This window comes from Vitis vinifera, chromosome 4 (genome assembly GCF_030704535.1).
Source record: "Vitis vinifera cultivar Pinot Noir 40024 chromosome 4, ASM3070453v1".
Taxonomy (NCBI): Eukaryota; Viridiplantae; Streptophyta; class Magnoliopsida; order Vitales; family Vitaceae; genus Vitis; species Vitis vinifera.
The window spans coordinates 5,824,329-5,845,796 of NC_081808.1; the positions used below are offsets into that span (position 1 = coordinate 5,824,329).

The window sequence follows — 21,468 nt, forward strand, 5'->3', positions numbered from 1 at the left end:
ATTTTGTTTGTGATAAAAAAAAATTGTTTTTAGGAACAAAATTCTGTTTGGTTACTCAAATATGAAAAACAATTTTCTTTGCTTATTCTCCATGAAGATACCATACACTTTTGTACAATACAAGTGTTTTCAAAGTATTATCTATTTTTTCAGTTGTTTAGAGCACTCTACAAAAAAAATTGAAAACAACTAAAATTTGCTTTAAAAAACAACTTGTTTTTTGAACAAATTCTTAGAAAATTGTTTTTTATCATAAGTTTGCGAAATGTATTTTAAATTGTTTTTAGTTCTAAAAAAATCGAAAACTGTTTTAAAAACAAATGTGAAAGAGGGCCCAAACATTTTTTTTTCCTTGAATTAATAACCTTATTGGCAATTAAGGCTACATTTAGAATTTGCTGGCCCTCCACAAAAACATTTTGAAAATCTTACACCATGATTCCAATCCACTTTTTTCAGCCTATTTGCCAAAACTTTTTCCTAGGAGTGTATACAAGCTTCTTACTAGGCTAATTAGCCTAAAATACTAAATTTCATCCACCCCACTTTTCTTTGGAATAATAAACATAAAAGAGGCATTGAATTCTAAATGTCATCCTACCCCACTCTTTGGAATAAGAAACATAAAAGAGGCACTAAGATTATGCTTAATAGACTCCTCTGAATGAAATTCCTCAAAGAATTGCATCACCTCCTTTCCCATTATAATAGGCTTACAAAATTTTTAGAAAGCCATCGTGAAGCCACTAGGACTAGTCTTTTTATCTACCCTCATCTCTATTAAAGCCTCCACTACCTCCTCTGAGAAGGGGCCCGCCAAGATATCATTGTTCGAGCTGTTCATGCACTTAAATAGTTCCCCTACGACATCAGGTCTCCTATATTGGGGTTTCTCAAACTAAGATTGAAAATAGGATGATATTCCACTTTTCAACTCTAACTCCTCATCAGCCCAAACCCCATTTACTTTAAACTTATGAAATTGCCATGCCGATGGGCATTAGCCATGTGGTGGGAAGAATTTTGTGTTATTATTCCTCTCTTTTGCCATAGAATCTTTGATTTTTGTCTCCATGCAGCTTCTTCCAAAATGGTTAAGTGACTGTATCAGTCCTTAACCAAATTTTGATTTTTCTTATCATATTCAGACAATAACCCATCCTTTCTAATTTCCCGATATTTTATCTTGTCAAGAGTTGCTTCTTGGTGAAAGGACACATTGCCAAAGACCTCTCTATTACACTTTTTTAGGTCTTCCTTCAAGGCTTTTAATTTCTTAACAATCACAAAATTGGGGCTGCCCTAAACTTATAATTCTACCTCCAATTCTTGATCAGCTCTCAAAGTCTTGTGCTTTCAACTACCTACTTTCAAATTTGAAAGGGACTTTCCTTTTTTTGAGAAACAACATAACAATATATTAAATAAGGATTAAAAGGTACAAAGGATGGATGGGAAATCCTCCCAAAAACAAAGAACTAAACAAATAACACCTCCAAAATACTAAAAAAACCTATACTCTGTAAGACGATTGCAAAAAACAATCTCTCCTTACTAGCCCACACCTTTGCACCTACATACCAACAACCTATCAAATTGGATCACATTAAGGGGAATGCCCTTCAAAGTTGTAGTGCAAGATGTCTAAAAGGAAGCAAAGAAATGAATGGTATCCCAAAAGCCTTTGAAGTCCTTGCCTTATCCTAAAAAATTTGGCATTTCTTTCACACTACACAACCTAAATCAAATCCATACAAGCATTTTGCCATAATACCAATCCTTTACTGGAGTTTCCCAATCCCTTATATGCAATGGTCATCATATCACAAATACTTGTAGGATGAACCCAGTCCAGCTTCGTTAATGCAAATAATTTGTGCCATAACCCCATAGTCAAAGAGCAATACAAAAAAAAGATGATCTACGGATTCTCCATGCTTCATACACAACATACAAACTTCAGGATTGAGGGCTTTATAGGATCTCCTATAGCATATTGTTGGTGTTCACCTTCTTGTGTGCCACTAACCAAGCAAAGAACTTAACCTTAAGAGGGACTTGAGATTTCCAAACAAAATTAGTAGGGAGGAAAGGATCTAGGTTAGAATGATTAGATAAGGCTACAAAGAAAGACACTATAAATAAACTAGAAGAACATAAAGACCAAGGTCTCGCATCTGGAGTAGATGGAGATAAATGCAAGCGAGTAAGAGAGAGTATAAGTCTTTCTAGATCTTTTATCTCAAAATTAGAGAGGTTACGATGGAAGTTAAAGTTCCAAGAGAAAGGATAAGAAGACCTAAGAATCGATGAGATAAGGAGGTTTTTAATTGTGACAATTCTAAATAGACCAGGGAATTAAGACCCCAAAGGTTGATCTCCTCATCATAAGTCTTCCCAAAAACGAATTCTCACTCCATCTCCCACCACAAACCGAGTGTACTTAGTAAAATCCTGAAAGTTCTATGTTATGGCCTTCCATGAGCATTAATGTGACGACCTGACTATAGTGTTGGCATCTCACCCATTAGTATGTGTCCTATAAATGATTAGAATAATTTGATGCCATAGAGCAAAACTTTCCCTAGGAAACCTCTACAACCATTTCCCTAAAAGAGCACGATTCCTTAGGGAAACCTTCCCAAACCCCAGACCCCCGTCCACCTTAGACTTACACACTAAATCCCAGTTAATAAGATGGTCTCTCTTGCTCTCCCTAGTCCTTGACCAAAGAAAATCCCTTTGCAATTTTTCAATTTTTTCAATCGTTGAAGAGAGGATCTTGAACAGGGAGAGGAAATAACTAGAAAATGAGAAGGACGATCAAAGTTATCCTTCCACCCAATGAAAAATAGACTTTTTTCCACCCATCTAATCTTAGTGAAATTCTCTTAACCACCGAGTCCCCAAAAACACAGGCCTTTGGGTTTCCCCCCCAATGGGAGACCTAGATTGGGAAGAGGGAAGCCTTGCAATCAAGCAGCAATGGAAATCTAGTGAGCTGAATCTGATCAATAATAATGTTAGAGAGGGTACTCTTGTCAAGATTAACCTTAAATCCAGATATCTGCCCAAACACTAATAGAATAATCTTAAGAGTTTGCAATTCTTCTGAACAGGCTCTAGAGAAGAAGATGGTGGCATCTGCAAATTGCAAACGGGACACTCTAATTCTACCCTTTCCCACAATGAAACTATCCAACAATCCACTCCTCAGCTTTCAATATCATCCTACTTAGTACATCAGTTACAAGGGACTTTCCTTTTCTGACTTCCCTATATTTAGGAAGATAGGACAATGGTTTGATAGTGGCCTAAGATTAATGTCTGGGGTGCACCAGGAAAATGCTCCTGTACAAGCCTACATCTGTATCTAAACATTTCAACACTCTAGAATGCCATCCACTATCTAACCTTGAACTTCTCATTAACTCAATATTCATATAATTAATTTTAGTTTCCTAAAAACAAACCAAATGCCCCCATCTTTTCTTTTCTTTTGTCTGAATCATGCAGGCCTCTTACCTTCCAAGATAGAATATGTGTCTATGTATTGAAACAACCATAGACCATCCTTCTCTTGTATTCTTAGGTTCTTTCTCTGGATTACTCTCATAATTGACTGAAAATTTTTGGAACATGTTAATTATCCAGTGTATAGATTAGTGATTGCTATAGTTGGCTTATTAGGTTAAGTCCTATTAATTATTTGGTACATGCTTCTTGTTTGCAGACGTGTATTTGTGTACTCTTGGTCTATATCATGTCTTTCATTTATTTGTTTATTTTTTCATGTTCAGATAGACCGAATGGGCCAAAAGGATCCAATTTTGGAGGGGGAGGTCAAATATCGGTACAATGATGTTATCTCGTATTATAGAAAGTCTTTTATACAAGACAATGCTCAGAGGTAGTTGATTCTTATTTTGGTTTTATAGATGGAATTGCTTTTGAAGTGGTTGTGCTACTCTGTATCTGTGAACATGCAAACACACACATGCATAACTTCACAGTTTGCCTTGATGATGTAGTGAATGTAGATTAGATGTGGCCTTTTCTCTTCAAATCCATTTCTACATGGTAGTTTTGGCATTTTACCCATGTTTTGATTATGATTGTTTGGTTTTCATTTAAGAGTGAATCTTTCTTTTACGATCATCTTGAGTGCATGTATCTCAATTTTTTACAAAATTTTATGCTATACACAAAGAACTCCAGTAAAATATGTAAACTTATTAAATCCAAAATGAATACGAAGAGATGCTGGTATCTACAACGGGATGTGCTATACTGAATACATACATGATAAAAATTGTGATGAACATACATTTTTTTAATAGGTTAACAAAGATATAATAAACATAAAAAAAGTAGGGTGCAACCATATATACATGAAGTATACAAAGGGAACCATAAGGGGAAATGAAGAAAACAATACAAAAACCCACTATTCCCTACTCAAGCCATTAATGAAATCCCACCCAGAAAAAATCATTCTCATTGAGATCTAGATCATCCTTAGAGGGATTTGATTAAAGTCTCCTTCAATCTTGGTTAGAGAATTCCTCCTTATTGAAAATTCTATTACTATGCTCTTTCAATATGCCCTAAAATAGGCAGGAGCCGGATGTCATGTTAGAAGTAAAAATTTATGAGATTAAGGTTATGGTTTCCTTGTGGGGAGGGATAGAACTAGAGTGTCCTTGTTATAGTTTGCTGATGATACCATATTTTTCTCTAAAGCCTCTTTGGACCTTCTTCAAAACCTCAAGATTATCCTTTTGGTTTTTGGGCAAGTATCTGGTTTAAAAATCAACTTAGAAAAAAGCACCATTTCAGGTATTAACACTAGGCAGGAGCTGTTGTCTAGTTGGGCTTTGGTTTTGGATTGCAGAGTGTCAGAGTGGCCTTTGTCTTATTTAGGCCTTCCTTTGGGAGGGAACCCAAAGACAATAGGCTTTTGGGATCCAGTGGTTGAGAGAATTTCGAGGAGGCTGGATGGGTGGAAAAAGGCCGATTTGTCTTTGGGAGGGAGGATTACTTTAATTCAGTCTTGTCTGTCTCACATCCCTAGCTACTTCCTCTCCCTCTTTAAAATCCCAGTATCTATAGCTTCAAAGATTGAGAAGATGCAAAGGGATTTTCTTTGGTCTGGGGCCGGGGAAGGGAATAAAGATCACCTTATCAGATGGGAGGTTGTTAGTAGACCAAAGGAGATGAGAGGTTTGGGCTTTGGGAAGACTTCTATGAGAAATATTGCCCTCTTAGGGAAATGGCTCTGGAGGTTCCCTAGAGAAAGGAGCGGTCTTTGGCATAAGGTTATTGCGAGTATATATGGGACACATCCTAATGGATGGGACGCCAACACGGTGGTTAGATGGTCTCACAGATGTCCTTGGAAGGCTATTGCTCGAGTTTTCCAGGAGTTCTCCCCTTTTGTCCGCCTAGTGGTGGGCAATGGGGAGAGAACTCGGTTTTGGGAAGATCTTTGGTGGGGAAACCAAACTTTGTGCTCTCAATTTGCTGATCTTTACAGAGTTATTTCTGTGAAAAACCTCACTGTCTCAAATGTCCTTGGCAATTCCTTACCCCTGTCTTGGAATTTTAATTTTCGCCGCAATCTAACGGATTCAGAAATTGATCTCCTTCAGAGATTAATGTCCTCCCTTAATTCTGTGCTTTTTTCCCCTTCTTCATCAGACTCAAGAGCGTGGTCTTTGTCTTCGTCAGGCTTGTTTTCAGTGAAATCTTTTTTCCGTGCCTTGTCAAAAGTTTCAAATCCTTTAATGTTCCTTCCGGTCAAGTTTTTATGGAGCTCAAAAGTCCCTTCAAAGGTTAAGGCCTTTGCTTGGTTAGTAGCACATGGGAAGGTAAACACTAATGACAAGTTGCAATTGAGAAGACCCTACAAAGCCCTCTCTCCTCAATGGTGCATTCTTTGCAAAAGAAATGGAGAGTCGATTGACCACCTTTTTCTTCATTGTCCCGTTACCATTGGACTTTGGCACAGGTTGTTCAATCTAGTAGGGTTGATTTGGGTCCCTCCAAGGAGCCTTGAGGACATGTTGGTTATTTCTTTTAAAGGCTTGGGGAACTCATTAAGAGGCAAGACACTTTGGCAAATTGCTTGCCTTACTTTGATTTGGATGGTGTGGCAAGAAAGAAACAATAGGATCTTTGAGGATAAAGGGAGAACGGAAGAGATGGTTTGGGATTTGATCCGGTTTTATTCTTCTCTATGGGCTTCTTGTACTGAAGCTTTTAGAGGAGTTCCTCTAAGCATTCTATAACTCAATTGGATTGGGGTTTGCATTTCAAGAGTTTGAAGATTGATGGGGTTTCTCTTTGTTTTTAGAGTTCTATTGTTGGGAGTTTTTTCCTTGATTAATTTGTGTAGGAAGGACCTCTCATCCTTCCCTTGGTTTTTTTCTCTTTCTATTGTCTCTTTTCCTGTATTTGTTCTTATATTAATATAATCTTCTTCGTTTCTGATAAAAAAAAAAAAAAGCAGAGAAAATGGTAAGTGCAATCAAGAAATGGTCAAAGTTTGTTAATGAAGCTCTGCATTCTATCGTGGAATGTTAGAGGGATCAATGAATAGGATAAGCAAAGAGTGGTCAAATCCCTGATCAGGTTGCATGCTGTGGGCCTGGTTTGCTTGCAAGAAGCTAAACTCCAATGGATGTCAGTCCAGATGGTGAGGAGGTTGGGAGTCTGTAGGTGTCTTGATTGGGAGGCTGTGGATTCTAGGGGTCAAGCAGGGGATATTTGGTTTTCTGGGATAGCCGTTAGGTGGAGCTCATCAAAATGGAAGTGGGAGCTTATTCGATTTCCTTTTGTTTCAAAAACTGTGAGGACAATTTTGTTTGGATATTCTCAGGAGTTTACGGTCCAGTTCAGAACGAGGAGAGAGAGAATTTTTGGACCGAATTAAGCGATATCAGAGGTCTTTGGCATGACCCTTGGTGTGTAGGAAGGGATTTTAATGTTGTGAGATTTCCTGGGGAAAGAAGGGACTGCCTAAGAGGATCAACAACTACTTCCTACCTAATTCTCAATTAAATCTAACAAGGAACCATTATTAATATTCAAAGAAACTACAAACCCAGAAAACAAAGGTTTTCAAAAGGTGCTTTTCACTAACACTTCTGAAAATTCCTCAGCCTTGAAGCTTCTCCTATTTTACTCTCTGCAAATGCTGCATATGGTGCACAAAGGAGCCAGTGTCTGAACCTTTTTTTGCTTCCTTCGAACAAAACTTCAAATCCACCCTAGTAGCAAGTCCGTCCCTCATTGACCTCAGAGCACTCAAGGAAACCCAAATATAGTAAATAACAATGTCTACAAACTGCTAGCTAACTCACAATGGATGAAGATATGATTAGCTTACTCCTCATCCCCTTTACAAGAATCACACCAGTTAGCAACAGACCATTCGCCTTTCAGAAGCTGGTCTATTGTAAAAATTTTCTTCTACATGGCCTCTCAAATGAAGACACTTATCTTGCCAGGTGCCAAAGGAACCCATATCTCCTTCACTGGAAAAGATCCCAATCACATTGGATCCAGAAAGCTGTAAAATGATTAACCAAGAAGGTACCATTCTTTATTAACTTCCAGATATCTTTTCATCTCAACCTTCTTTGACCACAACTGACTGTAGACACTGTAGAAATGCATGCCCCATTCCAACTCTTTATTTGTTTATTTTTTGAATGCACAAGGAACAAATGTAATAATAGGTGCCTGACAAACAAAGGGGGTGCTACCCTAGCACACAAGAGGCATCCAAGGTACAACAAGGTAATAAAAAAACACCAAAAACAACACCTATGACTAGTCCATACCTAAAACCATTCCCCACTCTTTATTATGGAAGCTCCTCTATAAGTGAGGGAGCTAGTAACTATGATCCACCAGCCCATCTCAAAGATCAGTTACCTATGCAAAGCAATCTCAGACAAAACTAGAAAGGAGTCTTTCAGTGGATGTTCTCCACACCACATCAAGCCAAAACTTTGTATAACAACCATAGCCTACTCTGACCAGAAGATTTCCCTCCGTGCAAAGCTCCTGCAGCATTCATTATGAAAAATTGCAGTAATAGAAATTCATTTGGTTTGTTTGGCTGGTCTTTCTACACTAGTAGAACTCTTGGACCCATAGTAGATGACAACATGTTTTGTATTATTAACATGCATTTCTGTTTAGATAGATTTGAATTGGGTTAGAGGTTGCATAACACAATAAGGGGAGGAAGAGAGATGGTTTACCAATATTGAGGCTTGGGGAAAATTAACTTTTAGCATATATGCCTTTTTAGGCTTGTTAGCCTTCTGCCAGCATAGTCTATCCATTTCTTTTACTAAATTTTAGAAATTTTTAGAAAATCTTATGTTTTTGGTGCCTGTTCTCCTGCCCTGGTAAGGGAATGAGTTTAATTTGCTTGCTCAGTTAAGAAAAGTAGCAATAGCTTTAACATCTTTTTTGTTATTTTTTTTTTTCTTGAGTTTAACTTTCTTGTTTAATCAGTTGATGTAAACTATATGAAAATTTGATGAATACCTCTGCTCAAATACAATAAAAAAAGTATGTGAATACTTTTTGTTCTTATAAACTTTTATTTGATTCCTAACATGTATTTTGTATGCAGAGTTTCACCCTTGAGCTTTGAACTTGAGGCTACTTTGAAATTGGCAAGGTTTCTTTGCAGGTAAAATTCTTGTCAAGCCTAATCTCCTAATAGGACAAAAACTGATTTTCTTGTGGTTTTGTTAACTTGGGATTGAAGTCGGAGAGTGGGGAGAGGTATATTTGGCAAGTATTACAAATATATTTGGTTATAGTAACAATTTATATGTGCTTTCTCTATGTATTTTTCATGATGATAAGTGGCATGAAACTTCAAAAAGGAAGGCAAAGAGGAAATCTGACAAGGAGGACTTACCGGACATTTTTTTATCTGCTAAAAATATCGATTATATTATAAGCCTATGTAAGATAAAATTGGAATAATATGCTCTTATTTGAGCAGTGTACTCGAATGCACTTGTTGATACCTAGGAAAGGATTCTAAAGATTTATTAGCAGCCTAGAGAATTTAGTTTAAATAGTTTATTGAAAAAAAGAATTTTATCTTCTAGTATAGTGCCCTATCGAATTCCCCCACCCCCACCAAAAAAAAAAAAAAAAAAAAAAAAATCTTATATATAATTAGAGAATTTAAAAAAATTAAAATGAACCTTGAAAACATAAATTTAATTTTAAGTTTTTGAAAAATAAAAAATAAATTACATTTTAAATGGCATTGATTAAAAAAATTTAAATAAAAATAACTTTATAAGTTTTAAATAAAACTAAAAAGAAAATATTTACTTTATAGAGTTAAATAAAAATGAAGGAAAATTAAATATTTTATAAAATTTACCTAATATCCTTACTTTTTTTTTTTTTTCCTTTTATTCTATCTTTGTCAATTTTCTTTCATGTTGGCATTATCTTAATTTATTTTCTATCTTAATTTCATTTTTTGGATAAAATAAAAAATTTGATAATTTTGTGTTTGATATTTATTAAATAATTTTTTGATAGTATGTTTTCTTCCATTTCCATTGAAAAATTTAAATTTGTTCACATTATTTGAGTTTATTTACTATTTAGTTTAGTCATTGACGATAATATGACTTAATAAAATAGTTTGAATCATAGACAATAATAGCTATCAAACTCTTAGTAGCCATTTATATTTTATTTGAGTTGACCTATGACTCCATAAAAACTCTAAATATGAAAGCATTTAATATGTTCATGGAATGTGCCACTCTTGTATTACCGTATGATAGATAGTTGAAAGAAATTACAAAAATTTTAAAAAAGTTTTTAAGAGTATCTTATGAAATAATATTAAAGAATGTTTAGTTAAATTTCTTACCATTTTTTAATTCTCTTGAAAAATTATTTTGATTTTTTTTAAAGACCTAATATTTTCAGTAAGTTGGTTATTTAATTTGATACTCATATATATATGTGTGTGTGTGTGTGTGTGTGTGTGTGTGTGTGTGTGTGTGTGTATGTCTGTATGTATATCAATACCTAAATTACTTAATTTGTTGAATGATAAGGAGAATATCATTAACTATTTTTCAAATTTATGATAATGTATATAGGTAAATTTTGCCCCCCAACCAAAGTTTCTGGCTCCACAACTGAGAAAATCTTATTTACTTTGTCTTATAGCTCTTGTTTTGATTAGGAACTCTTTGAGTTAGGCTAGCATTCCCAAGATAAGATAGATCTCTATTACTTCATCTCATACCCCTTGTTTCAATAGGAGCTATCCATCAATTTATGCTTACTCATCAAAGCCATAATCCCAGTTATCCATCAGTCTAAATGATGTGTTTTCCTTTTTGCTTCCTGTTATGAATATTGAGGAGCTAAGACCCATCCAATGCTCCTTTTCATCATTCACAACTCAGTAGGACATAACTCAGGAAGTTTTTGAGGCCTGAAATGACTCATCTGAAGTTACTTAAGGATTTAAAGGTTTTTGAAACCTTCATCATTCTCTCTGTTTGGACTCCGAGAAGTGAATGGGGTTAACACTTCAGTAAATAGGTTGTAGGTTGGATATTTGTGTAATAGCCTTCAAATTGTTGATCTGGGGATTTCCTGCATGATTGTACATATATAGGTTGTGCAGGTCTGGGGAAGTTTAAACATATAGAGTTTTGAGTTTAGCATTCCTCTACAATTATTTTTTTTCTTGGATATGCCATTCTTCTATGATTGTTCTTCCTGAAAATAGTTTTCATATTAAGGTTTCACTTATTTTTACAGACGTGAGTTGGCTAAGGAGGTAGTAGAATTGTTGACAGCTGCTGCTGATGGTGCAAAATCTTTGATTGATGCCAGCGATCGGCTCATATTATATGTTGAAATAGCCCGTTTATTTGGTACCCTTGGCTATCACCGGAAAGCTGCCTTTTTCTCAAGGCAGGTAGCTCAGTTGTATTTACAACAGGAAAATGGATTGGCTGCTATCAGTGCCATGCAAGTCTTGGCAATGACCACAAAAGCTTATCGTGTTCAAAGTAGAGCATCTGATTCAAAACATTCTCTTCCCTCTGTGAGTACACTAGTAAGAAGTGAAAAACTTATGCATGTATATATTTTCATATATCATGCACACAAGCACATTTACATGTTTTCTTAGTATGTGGCAACTGCTTTTTGGTTTTGTGTTTGAGACATGAACTATTTGTTGTGGTAGTCAACACTGGATCACTTATGCTGCTTGCTAACTGTAAACTTTTATATCATATCATGATTGCCTGTCTTTGTTTCTTTTTTCATTTGCCTCTTTTTTTTCTCTTTCTTTTGAGAGTATCAGTGCCAGATGTTAACTCAATTTTACATTTGCCTGAGACATTTACTTTCTGTTTATGTGTTTCTAGTTACACCCATGGCTGTAACTCCAACCTAATTGAGAGGTACACTTGGCAATTTTAGCACCTTTGGATTAAAATTTGAAACTTTTCTCAGCAAATTTTCTTAGATGGAAATTTGGGGTTCTAATGCTCTGGGGGAAGTAGCTTTCATTGCATGACAGCAGCTAAGTGGGGGAGTGGATATATTGATGATGAAGTGAAGGTGTCTGCCTAACTGGTGTTTACGTCCAAGAGTGATGGGAAATTGGCGAATCTGGTTCTTAAAGTTGGGTTTCTGCTCTTTTTGGAGTGGATCGGGTGATGCCTTATTTGATGGTGGGGCTGCTTTCAGGATGGAATGGGTGGGTTTGGCTGGAGGGAAGAGGAGGCTTGGTGGGCAGTGTCATTGTGTATAATATGGTGACTTGAAAGGAGAGGCATATGTGCATTTGTGGGAGAGGGTCTTTTAATTCCTAAATTGTAGTGCCAAAAAGGGGTGCACCAAAATACACATGATGTATACAATGACCACCAAAAAGCATAAATAAAAGGGAAGGAAAAACAAAAAACTATTCCCCCTTTACTTCCTTTGGGAGGGAATCCCAAGGCTTGTGGCTTTTGGGATCCAGTGATTGAGAGGATCTCGAGAAGATTAGATGGGTGGTAAAATGCTTATTTATCTTTTGGAGGTAAGATAACTCTTATCCAATCTTGCCTCACCCACATGCCTTGCTACTTCCTTTCCTTGTTTAAGATACCCGCTTCAGTGGCTGCAAAAATTGAGAGATTGCAAAGAGATTTTTTATGGTCAAGGGTTGGGGAAGGTAAAAGAGATCATCTTGTTAGTTAAGATGTAGTGTGTAAGTTGAAGGCAAAAGGGGGTTTGGGATTTGGGAAGATTGCTCTAAAGAATGTCACTCTCTTAGGGAAATGGTTGTGGAGGTACCCTAGGGAGGGTTCAACTCTATGGCATCAGATTATTTTAAGCATTTACAGATCACACTCTAATGGTTGGGATGCCAACACTAGAGTCAGATGGTCATATCGTTGTCCTTGGAAGGCTATTGCACAAGTCTTTCAGGAGTTTTCCAAATTTACTCGATTTGTGGTAGGAGATGGGGAAAGAATTCGGTTCTGGGAAGACTTGGGGTGGGGGAATCAACCTTTGGGATCCCACTATCCAAGACTATTTAATGCTCTGTGGCGTTTAGCCTTTTCTAATGCAATTCTTGTTTACTTATCAAAAAAAAAAAAAAAAAAACTATCCAAGACTATTTAGAGTAGTCATGGATAAAAATATTCCAATTTCTTCAATTCTCGGATCTACTCGTCCCTTATCTTGGAACTTTAATTTTCGCCGCAACCTATCCGATTCTGAGATAGAAGATTTAGAAGGCCTCATGCGGTCACTTGATTGTTTGCATTTGTCATTTTCGATTTCAGATGCGAGATCCTGGTCTTTATCTTTGTCAGGGCTTTTTACAGTCAAATCTTTCTTTCTTACCTTATCCCAATGTTCTGGTTCTCCTCCAGTTTTCCATACTAAGTTCGTTTGGAATTCTCAAGTCCCTTTCACAGTCAAGACCTTTGTTTGGTTGGTGGCACACAAGAAGGTAAATACTAATGACTTGCTACAATTGAGAAGACCCTACAAAGCTCTTAGTCCTGATATTTGTAAGTTGTGCATGAGGCATAAAGAATTAGTAGATCATCTTTTCCTATATTGTTATTTGACGATGGGGTTATGACAGATTATTTCAGTTAGCCAAGACGGATTGGGTTCCCTCGAGGAGTATTTCCGACATGCTGTCCATCAATTACAATGGTTTTGGTTTATCTAAGAGAAGGATAGTTTTGTGGCAAGCTGTGTGCATAGCTATGATTTGGGTTGTGTGGCGGGAAAGAAATGCGAGGATTTTTGAGGATAAAACAAGGAATTCAAAGAATCTTTGGGATTTTATTCATTTCCTTGCTTCTCTTTGGGCTTTTTGTTCTAAGGTCTTTAAGGGGACTCCCCTTATTGTGTTACAACTTGATTGACTAGCGGCGTGTAATTCCTTTGGGATTGGTCCAGTCTAGAGAGTTATTACTTTGTATTTTCTTGTTTTCGCATTCTTGTAGTTTAGTTTTCTTTGGTAGGAGGATTCCTCATCCTTCTCTTGTACTTCTTTTTTCTATCATTTTTTTCCTTTGTCGTTTCCTATCAAAAAAAAAAGAAAAACAGAACCTGACCAATTGATGAAATCAAATAAGGACATTGAGCTTTCACCTGTAAACTGGTACTCAAATTAATTTTTTCACGATGGAAGAAGGGGATCTAACACATATATTTAGGATTTCATTAATGGCTGAAGTTGTAAACAAGGGAGGCTGCTTTTGCTTTTTTTTTTTTTTTCTATCTTTTCCTTCTCTTTTTGTTCAATGAGTGATTGGATGCATCTGGTATACGTCATGTGTTACTAGGGTTATGCAAACCTGTAGTTTTCTTATTGGAGTTTGCTTATCTATCGAGGTATGCATCTGGGTGGACATGGGATATTATGGACAAGGAAAGCAAAGACATTCTACTTTGCTTCGTTTTGTGGTACTTGTTAATGGGAATGTCAAAGGATGGTTTGGAGATTCTAGAGGAATCCATTAGGGCAATCTTCTTTCCTCATTCCCATTTACTATAATAGTAGATGTGCTTATGTCTGGTTTCTAGAGCTGAGGAATGTGGTGTTGAGGGCTTCAGGTTTGGGAGGGATAGAATGAGAGTTTCTCATTTACTGTTTGCAGTTGACACCATTTTTCTTTTCATCTCAGCAAGCAAGGAGTGTATCCACAACCTTAAATTCCTTCTTTTGGGCTGCTGCATGAGCGGAATAATTTTTTTTAAATCTATTTTTTATGTTGTCCCTTGTGATTTCCAAACTCATTTCAATGGAGACCATTTGAAGTTACTATCTTGAATTTCCCCCCTGCCCCAAAAATGTAAATACATTAAAGATAAAAAGTCAAAGAACTTATTTATGATTTAGTTGATGATCAATGCTGTTTTTATAGTCCTGTCCTCAGTTGTTGTTAGTTCACTTGAGATTATTTCTTAATTCTCTCTCTTCATTGTCCTATTTAAGAAAACTAAATTACAAAGAAAAAAGAAAAAAAGAAAAAAAAAAAGAAAAGGTTGTGCTGTCACATGTTTTGGAGGACTTATCATCTCAGCTATCTTGCTCTATTGGCTTATGATTGGTCAGTCTCTTTTTTTTTTTTAAACTTCTTTTTAAATGGTTGACTGATGGCCAATTTACTGTGATTTGCAGTCAGCCATAGTTATTTAGTTGTTTAATTTTTGTCTGAAGATGTTGATGGTATGAAACATAATTCTTCTTACATGTAAAGCATCCAATAAGATGTGGAGTATAAATCACAAATTCTGAATGTATTCTTTTGTTCTCGTTGTCTTCGTTCTTTATGAAAGGAAATTGGACCAAGTTATGCTGATGGTGGGAAAATGCATCACCACTCAGTAGTCTCATTATTTGAGTCTCAATGGAGCACCCTGCAGATGGTCGTTCTAAGAGAGATACTAATGTCTTCTGTGCGTGCTGGAGATCCTCTTGCTGCATGGAGTGCAGCAGCTCGCCTACTTAGATGTTATTACCCTCTAATTACACCTGCTGGTCAAAATGGCCTTGCTACTGCACTTAAAAATTCATCAGAGAGGCTGCCTTCAGGAACCCGGTGTGCTGATCCTGCCTTACCTTTTATAAGGTATTTTGCAATTCACTAGTAAAGAATATTCACATTCTTTTACCTGAGAGTTGATCTAACTTGCTTGATGATGCTAGAATTTCTTGATATTCTTAATTTAAGTTGCTGACTGCTGCTGGAGATACCTTCTGGAACACTGTTCCCTTTTTCTTAAGACCTTCCAAAATTTGAGCTCCAGAATCGTAAATTTACAAGGTTGAGAATATATGAATAGTGTTCACTTTCATGCAAAAATTGTTTCCCTGTGGCTAAGGGCCCTTCATTATAGTCATGTCAAACTGAGGATTCAGTGCCTTTACTTTTTGCTTCATTTATCTCTTTAATTGTTTCCAGGCTGCATTCTTTTCCTCTCCAGCCCTCACAAATGGACATTGTAAAACGCAATCCAGCAAGAGAAGATTGGTGGGCTGGATCTGCTCCTTCCGGGCCTTTTATTTATACACCATTCAGCAAAGGAGAGCCAAATGATACCAGTAAGCAGGAGCTGATTTGGATTGTTGGAGAACCAGTCCAGGTGCTGGTTGAGTTGGCAAATCCTTGTGGATTTGACTTGATGGTTGAGAGTATATATCTCTCAGTGCATTCAGGAAATTTTGATGCTTTTCCCATTAGGGTTAATCTCCCACCTAATTCATCAAAAGTGATCACCTTATCAGGCATTCCAACTTCTGTGGGACACGTGACAATTCCTGGGTGCACTGTTCATTGTTTTGGTGTCATTACTGAACACCTTTTCAAGGATGTTGACAATCTGCTTCATGGAGCTGCACAAGGACTTGTGCTTTCTGATCCTTTCCGTTGCTGTGGGTCAGCAAAGTTAAGAAATGTATCTGTTCCACAGATTTCTGTAGTGCCCCCATTGCCATTGCTTGTGTCACGCATTGTAGGTGGTGTTGGTGCTGTTATTTTATATGAAGGTGAAATTCGTGATGTATGGATAAGTCTAGCTAATGCAGGTACAGTTCCAGTTGAGCAGGCACACATTTCATTGTCTGGAAAAAACCAAGATGCCGTTATTTCAGTTGCATATGAAACCTTAAAGTCTGTCCTTCCTTTAAAGCCTGGTGCAGAAGTGACATTGCCAGTAACCTTAAAAGCCTGGCAACTTGGCCTGGTGGACCCTGATAATGCTGCTGGCAAGAGTGCCTCCGGAAGCACTGGGAGGCAATCCAAGGATGGAATCAGCCCCATACTGTTGATCCATTATACAGGTATTTAACCATAATCATAGTAAACATTTGCTTGCTATTATCTTTTTTTTTTTTTAGGTTTAATGGGATCTCTAAGTTAGTTTTTCAGCTTCCAAGATGAGGAAAAAGCTGAGAATCCTTTTATTCTTTTCATGTTATGGCTCCCAAGCAAAAATTTAGATTCATCACTCATCATTCTTAAGAGCAACAACTTGATCTAGGGTTAGCAATAGATCTTGTTATGGCCTGTTGTGGTGGAATCAAATTTAGATTGTTTGAATCATGTCAAATTTGGGCCTATCCATGCATGCGTTTTCTGTCAACCTATTTAGATTGACAATATAAAAATGATAATAGAATAATGTGAAGTACATCTATAAGCAATTGCTTGGTAGAGAAGGGGATGAATTTCTAGGAGGTTGGATTTTGGTTTTTTGGCTCCTTCTAAGGTGGCTTTTGTGGCTTTTTTGGCTTTCTTTGCTTGGATCAGTCAAAGGAAAGGATTCTGAGCATTTACCAGTTAGTACAGAGAGGCAAAAAAAAAAAAAAAAGAAGAAGAAAAAACAGTTAACTGATGTCTCTTACACTATCTGTTGGTTTGATGTTTTTGATCATTTTTCTTTGTGCTTTTTGGGGTGACTTGGATACTCCCTACCTTGGTGGTGGAGTTGATTGAGGATTGGCTTAGACAGTAGTGAGGAGAAGTAAGGTTTCGAGAAAACCCCTCATACTTGATTTTGTGCTTGTGGAATGAAGGCTGCATTTGGACTTTTGAAGGGGTAGAGTTACCATTTACCTGTCCATCAGTTGAAACACGTTTTCCTAAGGTCCTTGCTGTTGTGGTTCGAGTGTATTCTTTCAAGAGTGGGTATTATCTTGATTTTAAGTTGGAGTGGTTGGATTTTATTTTCCCTCTTTTTTTCTCTCTTCTTTGTGTTTAACAAGTATAATTCACTTTCAGGTGGTGTTGCATCTCCTTTGGGGTTTTCTGATACATTTGCTTATAGATCATAAAAAATGTTAATATATTTCAAAATAATTAGTAGTCAGAAATACTTGGGTCAAATGGGCTTGAGAACCAATCCATGCTATTTTAAATCTGGAAAGATTCTGGCTCGTTGGAAGGTTCAACATAAGGCTTGTCAAGACTACTATAATCATTCTGTATGATTTCTGTAGACTTCCTAAAGGATTAAGAAACCATCATTTTGAGTGACTAGCATTATATTATATCAGCTACTAATAGTTCTTATCTGTGTTATTTCCTGATTTTGTGAATTTGATTCAATGAGATCGAGGAGTACAGTTGTTGAAGGAAAAAATAGGTTGAAGCATATTTAGTTTTCTCAAGCATATCACTGTACACAGCATGTGTTTGTGCCTAATCTGGGAGATAGTCCCATCTCTTGTTTGAGATCACTCTCAGATTAGTTATCTTCTGTTTGTGTAGTCATAAAGTTATTGTTAGAGGTGTTTGCTCTGGACGTACTAATCAATTGGGTTAATGATTATGATAAGAATAATCAAGCTGATTTTAGCATGGAGAATGAAATGATATAGAGGGGGAGCCCTTCACCCCAAAAATTAGCTTGAACTACCTTAATTTTTTAAACCTCAAACTAGAATTGGGGACTTGGAACAAGTACCAAAACAGAATATATGAAATGCAAGTTTTGTAGTGCTAGGAATCTAGGTGGAGTTTGGTGACATTGATTGACTAGAGATGCCCAACCCTGGTTACAAAAGTAGGCTAACATCTAAGCTCAACCTATTAGGCTGAGTATGATACCCACATCTTCATAGCTAGCCAAGTCTACAATGTCTCCGAGTGCTGATCAAAGCTTAGATTGTATTGGGTTCTTCAGCTTTGAAGCAATTACTCATCAGTTTTGCTTGGCTTCTTTACTCTCTATGGAGCATGAACATGAGCCTCATCTGTGTTGGACTTAAGGCTCAAAGGGTTCAGGCATGTCCGTGTTCTGATAAAATTTTAAAGATTTCGTTGCATTATCTTTGTTGTTAATTGTAGCTCTTGAAGTACCACTTGTTCCTAAATTATATGACATGAACTACTAACTGCTTTTGTAACTGGAAGCTCTTAAGTAGATGTGTTCCTTGCTAAATCCATTTTGCCTTATCAGGGCCACTGACAAATCCTGGAGAACCGCCAGAAAATGGCTCTTCTGTGCCCCCAGGCAGACGTCTGGTTGTTCCCTTGCACATCTGTGTTTTGCAGGGCTTGTCTCTTGTGAAGGCTCGTTTGCTTTCGATGGAAATTCCTGCACATATTGGTGAAAACCTTCCTAAACCAGTTCGCCTGGACAATGGCTCTACTGAAGAAGTTACTATTTCTGAAAGTAAGGCAGATGGACTGGTAAAGATTGATCCTTTCAGAGGAAGTTGGGGACTGCGGTTTCTTGAACTTGAGTTGTCTAATCCAACAGATGTTGTATTTGAGATTAGTGTCTCTGTCCAGCTGGAAAACTCTAGTGATGTGGATAACCCTTCTGTTGATCAAGATGCTGCTGAATTGGGTTATCCTAAAACAAGAATTGATAGAGACTACTCTGCCAGGGTATTAATACCCCTGGAGCATTTTAAGTTGCCTGTTCTTGATGGTTCTTTCTTTGTGAAGGATTCTCAGGCAGATGGGACTTCCAGTGGTAGAACTTTGAGCTTTTCTGATAAGACTTCCAAGGCCGAATTAAATGCTTCTATTAAGAACTTGATTTCTAGAATAAAGCTGAGGTGGCAATCTGGGCGGAACAGCTCAGGAGAATTAAATATTAAAGATGCGATACAGGCAGCCCTTCAGACATCTGTTATGGACATACTGCTCCCAGATCCATTAACGTTTGGCTTCAAGCTTTCTAAAAATGGTGCTGGACATGCTGCAAAACTTGATTCACCAAAGGAGTCCAATGTTCAAGTTCCTTCCACATCTAAAGGGTCTGTACTGGCACATGACATGACCCCTATGGAAGTTCTGGTTCGCAATAACACCATGGAAATGATCAAGATGCGTTTTAGTATTAGATGCAGAGACGTAGCCGGAGCAAATTGTGTTGAGGGTGACAAGGCAACTGTCTTATGGGCTGGTAAGTTTCTAAGTTGTGGTTTTCTCTTCCTTTCTTTATTTGTGTTTATTTTTATTTTTATAACTCTTTTTCTTTCAGTGGACATCATTTCCCCCTTTCCATAGCCTCTTTATATCAGTTTTGTAAGCTTTTCCCCATTTGTAGGATAGAGATTCCCAGTACATGAATTTTGTTTCAAAAGAAACATTTAAGGACTACTTTTATAGGCCAATCTGAAGAGTGTCTCATCAATTCTTTTACAGTATGCAACTATTCCTTTTGGCACTTAAATGAGTAGTAACAAAATACTATTGCATGATACAACCATTTAAAATTATTATTATGGCTTGCCTTATTCTATTCTTACTGTAATTCATGGTTAGGTGTTTTAAGCGGAGTCACCATGGAGGTTCCTCCACTTCAGGAAGTTAAACATTCTTTCTCCCTTTATTTCCTGGTCCCGGGTGAGTACACACTGGTAGCTGCTGCAGTGATAGATGATCCCAATGACATCCTCAGGGCTCGCGCAAGAAGCGTTTCATCAAATGAGCCTATCTTTTGCCGTGGCCCCCCATTTCATGTCCGTGTGATCGGGACAGCATAACATTATTTGGTGGCACCTTTGATCCCTTTTGAATCGGAGGAAAGGTGCTTAAAGTGGAACAAAACGCCAACATTTTTTGCCACAGCATCAGCAGCGCGATTATTGCTGCATGCTGAGTTCCTTGCCAGAGATCAATGTTATTGCTCTCTTCAAAACCAGATGAAAAGAGGAAAAGAAGAAAAGAAGGAAAAAGGGGAAAATCCATTGAGAATTCAGTTGTAGTGAGGGTTTTTGTGTGCTTGTAAATCCACATTGTTGGCATTGTTGTGAAATAAATTGCTTCACCTGTTTAGCACTGCGATGCGTATCTGAATTTTTGTGTTGTATTATGAATTGGTTGTCTTACTTTCTATAACTCAGTCAATATGATTCCAAGTAGAAAGCCTTGGTTGAGTTAACATAGTCTTTTATTTGAGCAGTGTAGCTGGTGATTATCATATGTGGTGATGAGAAGGAGGCCAGGCCATGTGCGCTCCCTCATCAGCATCATATTTCTCTTCATTAGGATTGGAAGCCCAGGCTGAATTGAGCAGTGAAGTGCTGCTAATGCCTTACAATCCATCTCTCTTCATATTTCGAACATTAGAATAGATAACCAGAATAAGAAATCAATTTCATTTTGATATTAATTTGTTCAATTTTTGAGTTCTAAAATATTTAAAAAAAAATTTAGACTGGTATATGAGCCAAAGCATGATTTAGAGTCCTGGCTAATAAGAACATTTTTATTTTTATTTTTTAGCATTTATTCAATAATAGGAATGGTATATATTTGAATATTGGATAGCACATGCTTAAATAAAGACTAATACACACTTACATACATTTATCTTTCATTTTTAGTTGACTTTCCAGATCTTTTTTAAAATTTCTCACAAGGCAAACAAACTCTTACTCCGAGACTTAATGTCTTTGAAATCAAGTTCATTAATTTTTAAAAGTAAATTACAAGATAAAAATTAAGTTAATTAATATTAGAATTTCTCATATCAAAATGGGTCTAGAATGATTAAGTTTCTTTTCCGCACATAATTATATTTTTTCAAAGTTTTTTAATAGAGAAACTTTAAATCAAATAAGACTTATTAACGTGTTTAAACACTCACATGTGTTTCCTTTATTTTTAATTGATTTTTTTATATTTTATTTTTAATTCTCATCAGGCAAACAAAATTAAACGAGACTTAATGTTTTGAATTCATTAACAAATATATTAATATTAAAAATAATTTGGAGGGCAAAAATTAAGTCAATAAATACAAGAATTTCTTGTATCAAAATTGGTCTAAAATGACCATGCTAGTTTTTCTTCTACACATGATTATATTTTTTCAAAGTTTCTTATTAAACAAATGAACTTTAAATTAAATAAGACTTAATGCATTTGAATCATTAATCATTATAATGATTTTTAA

The 21,468-nt window shown here is 36.5% G+C and overlaps 1 protein-coding gene across 2 annotated transcripts in view; it reads left to right on the forward strand.

Annotated features, from left to right (window-relative positions):
- Nucleotides 1–20,451, forward strand: part of LOC100259475 (trafficking protein particle complex II-specific subunit 120 homolog) — a 32,550-nt gene extending 12,099 nt beyond the window's left edge. Inside the window, exons 4-10 of one of the 2 annotated variants that reach the window (XM_010650407.3) lie at nucleotides 3,801–3,910; nucleotides 8,654–8,713; nucleotides 10,840–11,140; nucleotides 14,890–15,182; nucleotides 15,516–16,393; nucleotides 18,514–19,470; nucleotides 19,833–20,451. In XM_010650407.3, the coding sequence (XP_010648709.1) occupies nucleotides 3,801–3,910; nucleotides 8,654–8,713; nucleotides 10,840–11,140; nucleotides 14,890–15,182; nucleotides 15,516–16,393; nucleotides 18,514–19,470; nucleotides 19,833–20,053 (2,820 nt within the window). In that variant the 3' untranslated portion in view covers nucleotides 20,054–20,451. The remainder of the gene's footprint in view (nucleotides 1–3,800; nucleotides 3,911–8,653; nucleotides 8,714–10,839; nucleotides 11,141–14,889; nucleotides 15,183–15,515; nucleotides 16,394–18,513; nucleotides 19,471–19,832) is intronic. The other variant, XM_010650408.3, reaches the window with a different exon arrangement.
- The last annotated feature ends 1,017 nt before the right edge of the window (nucleotides 20,452–21,468 follow it).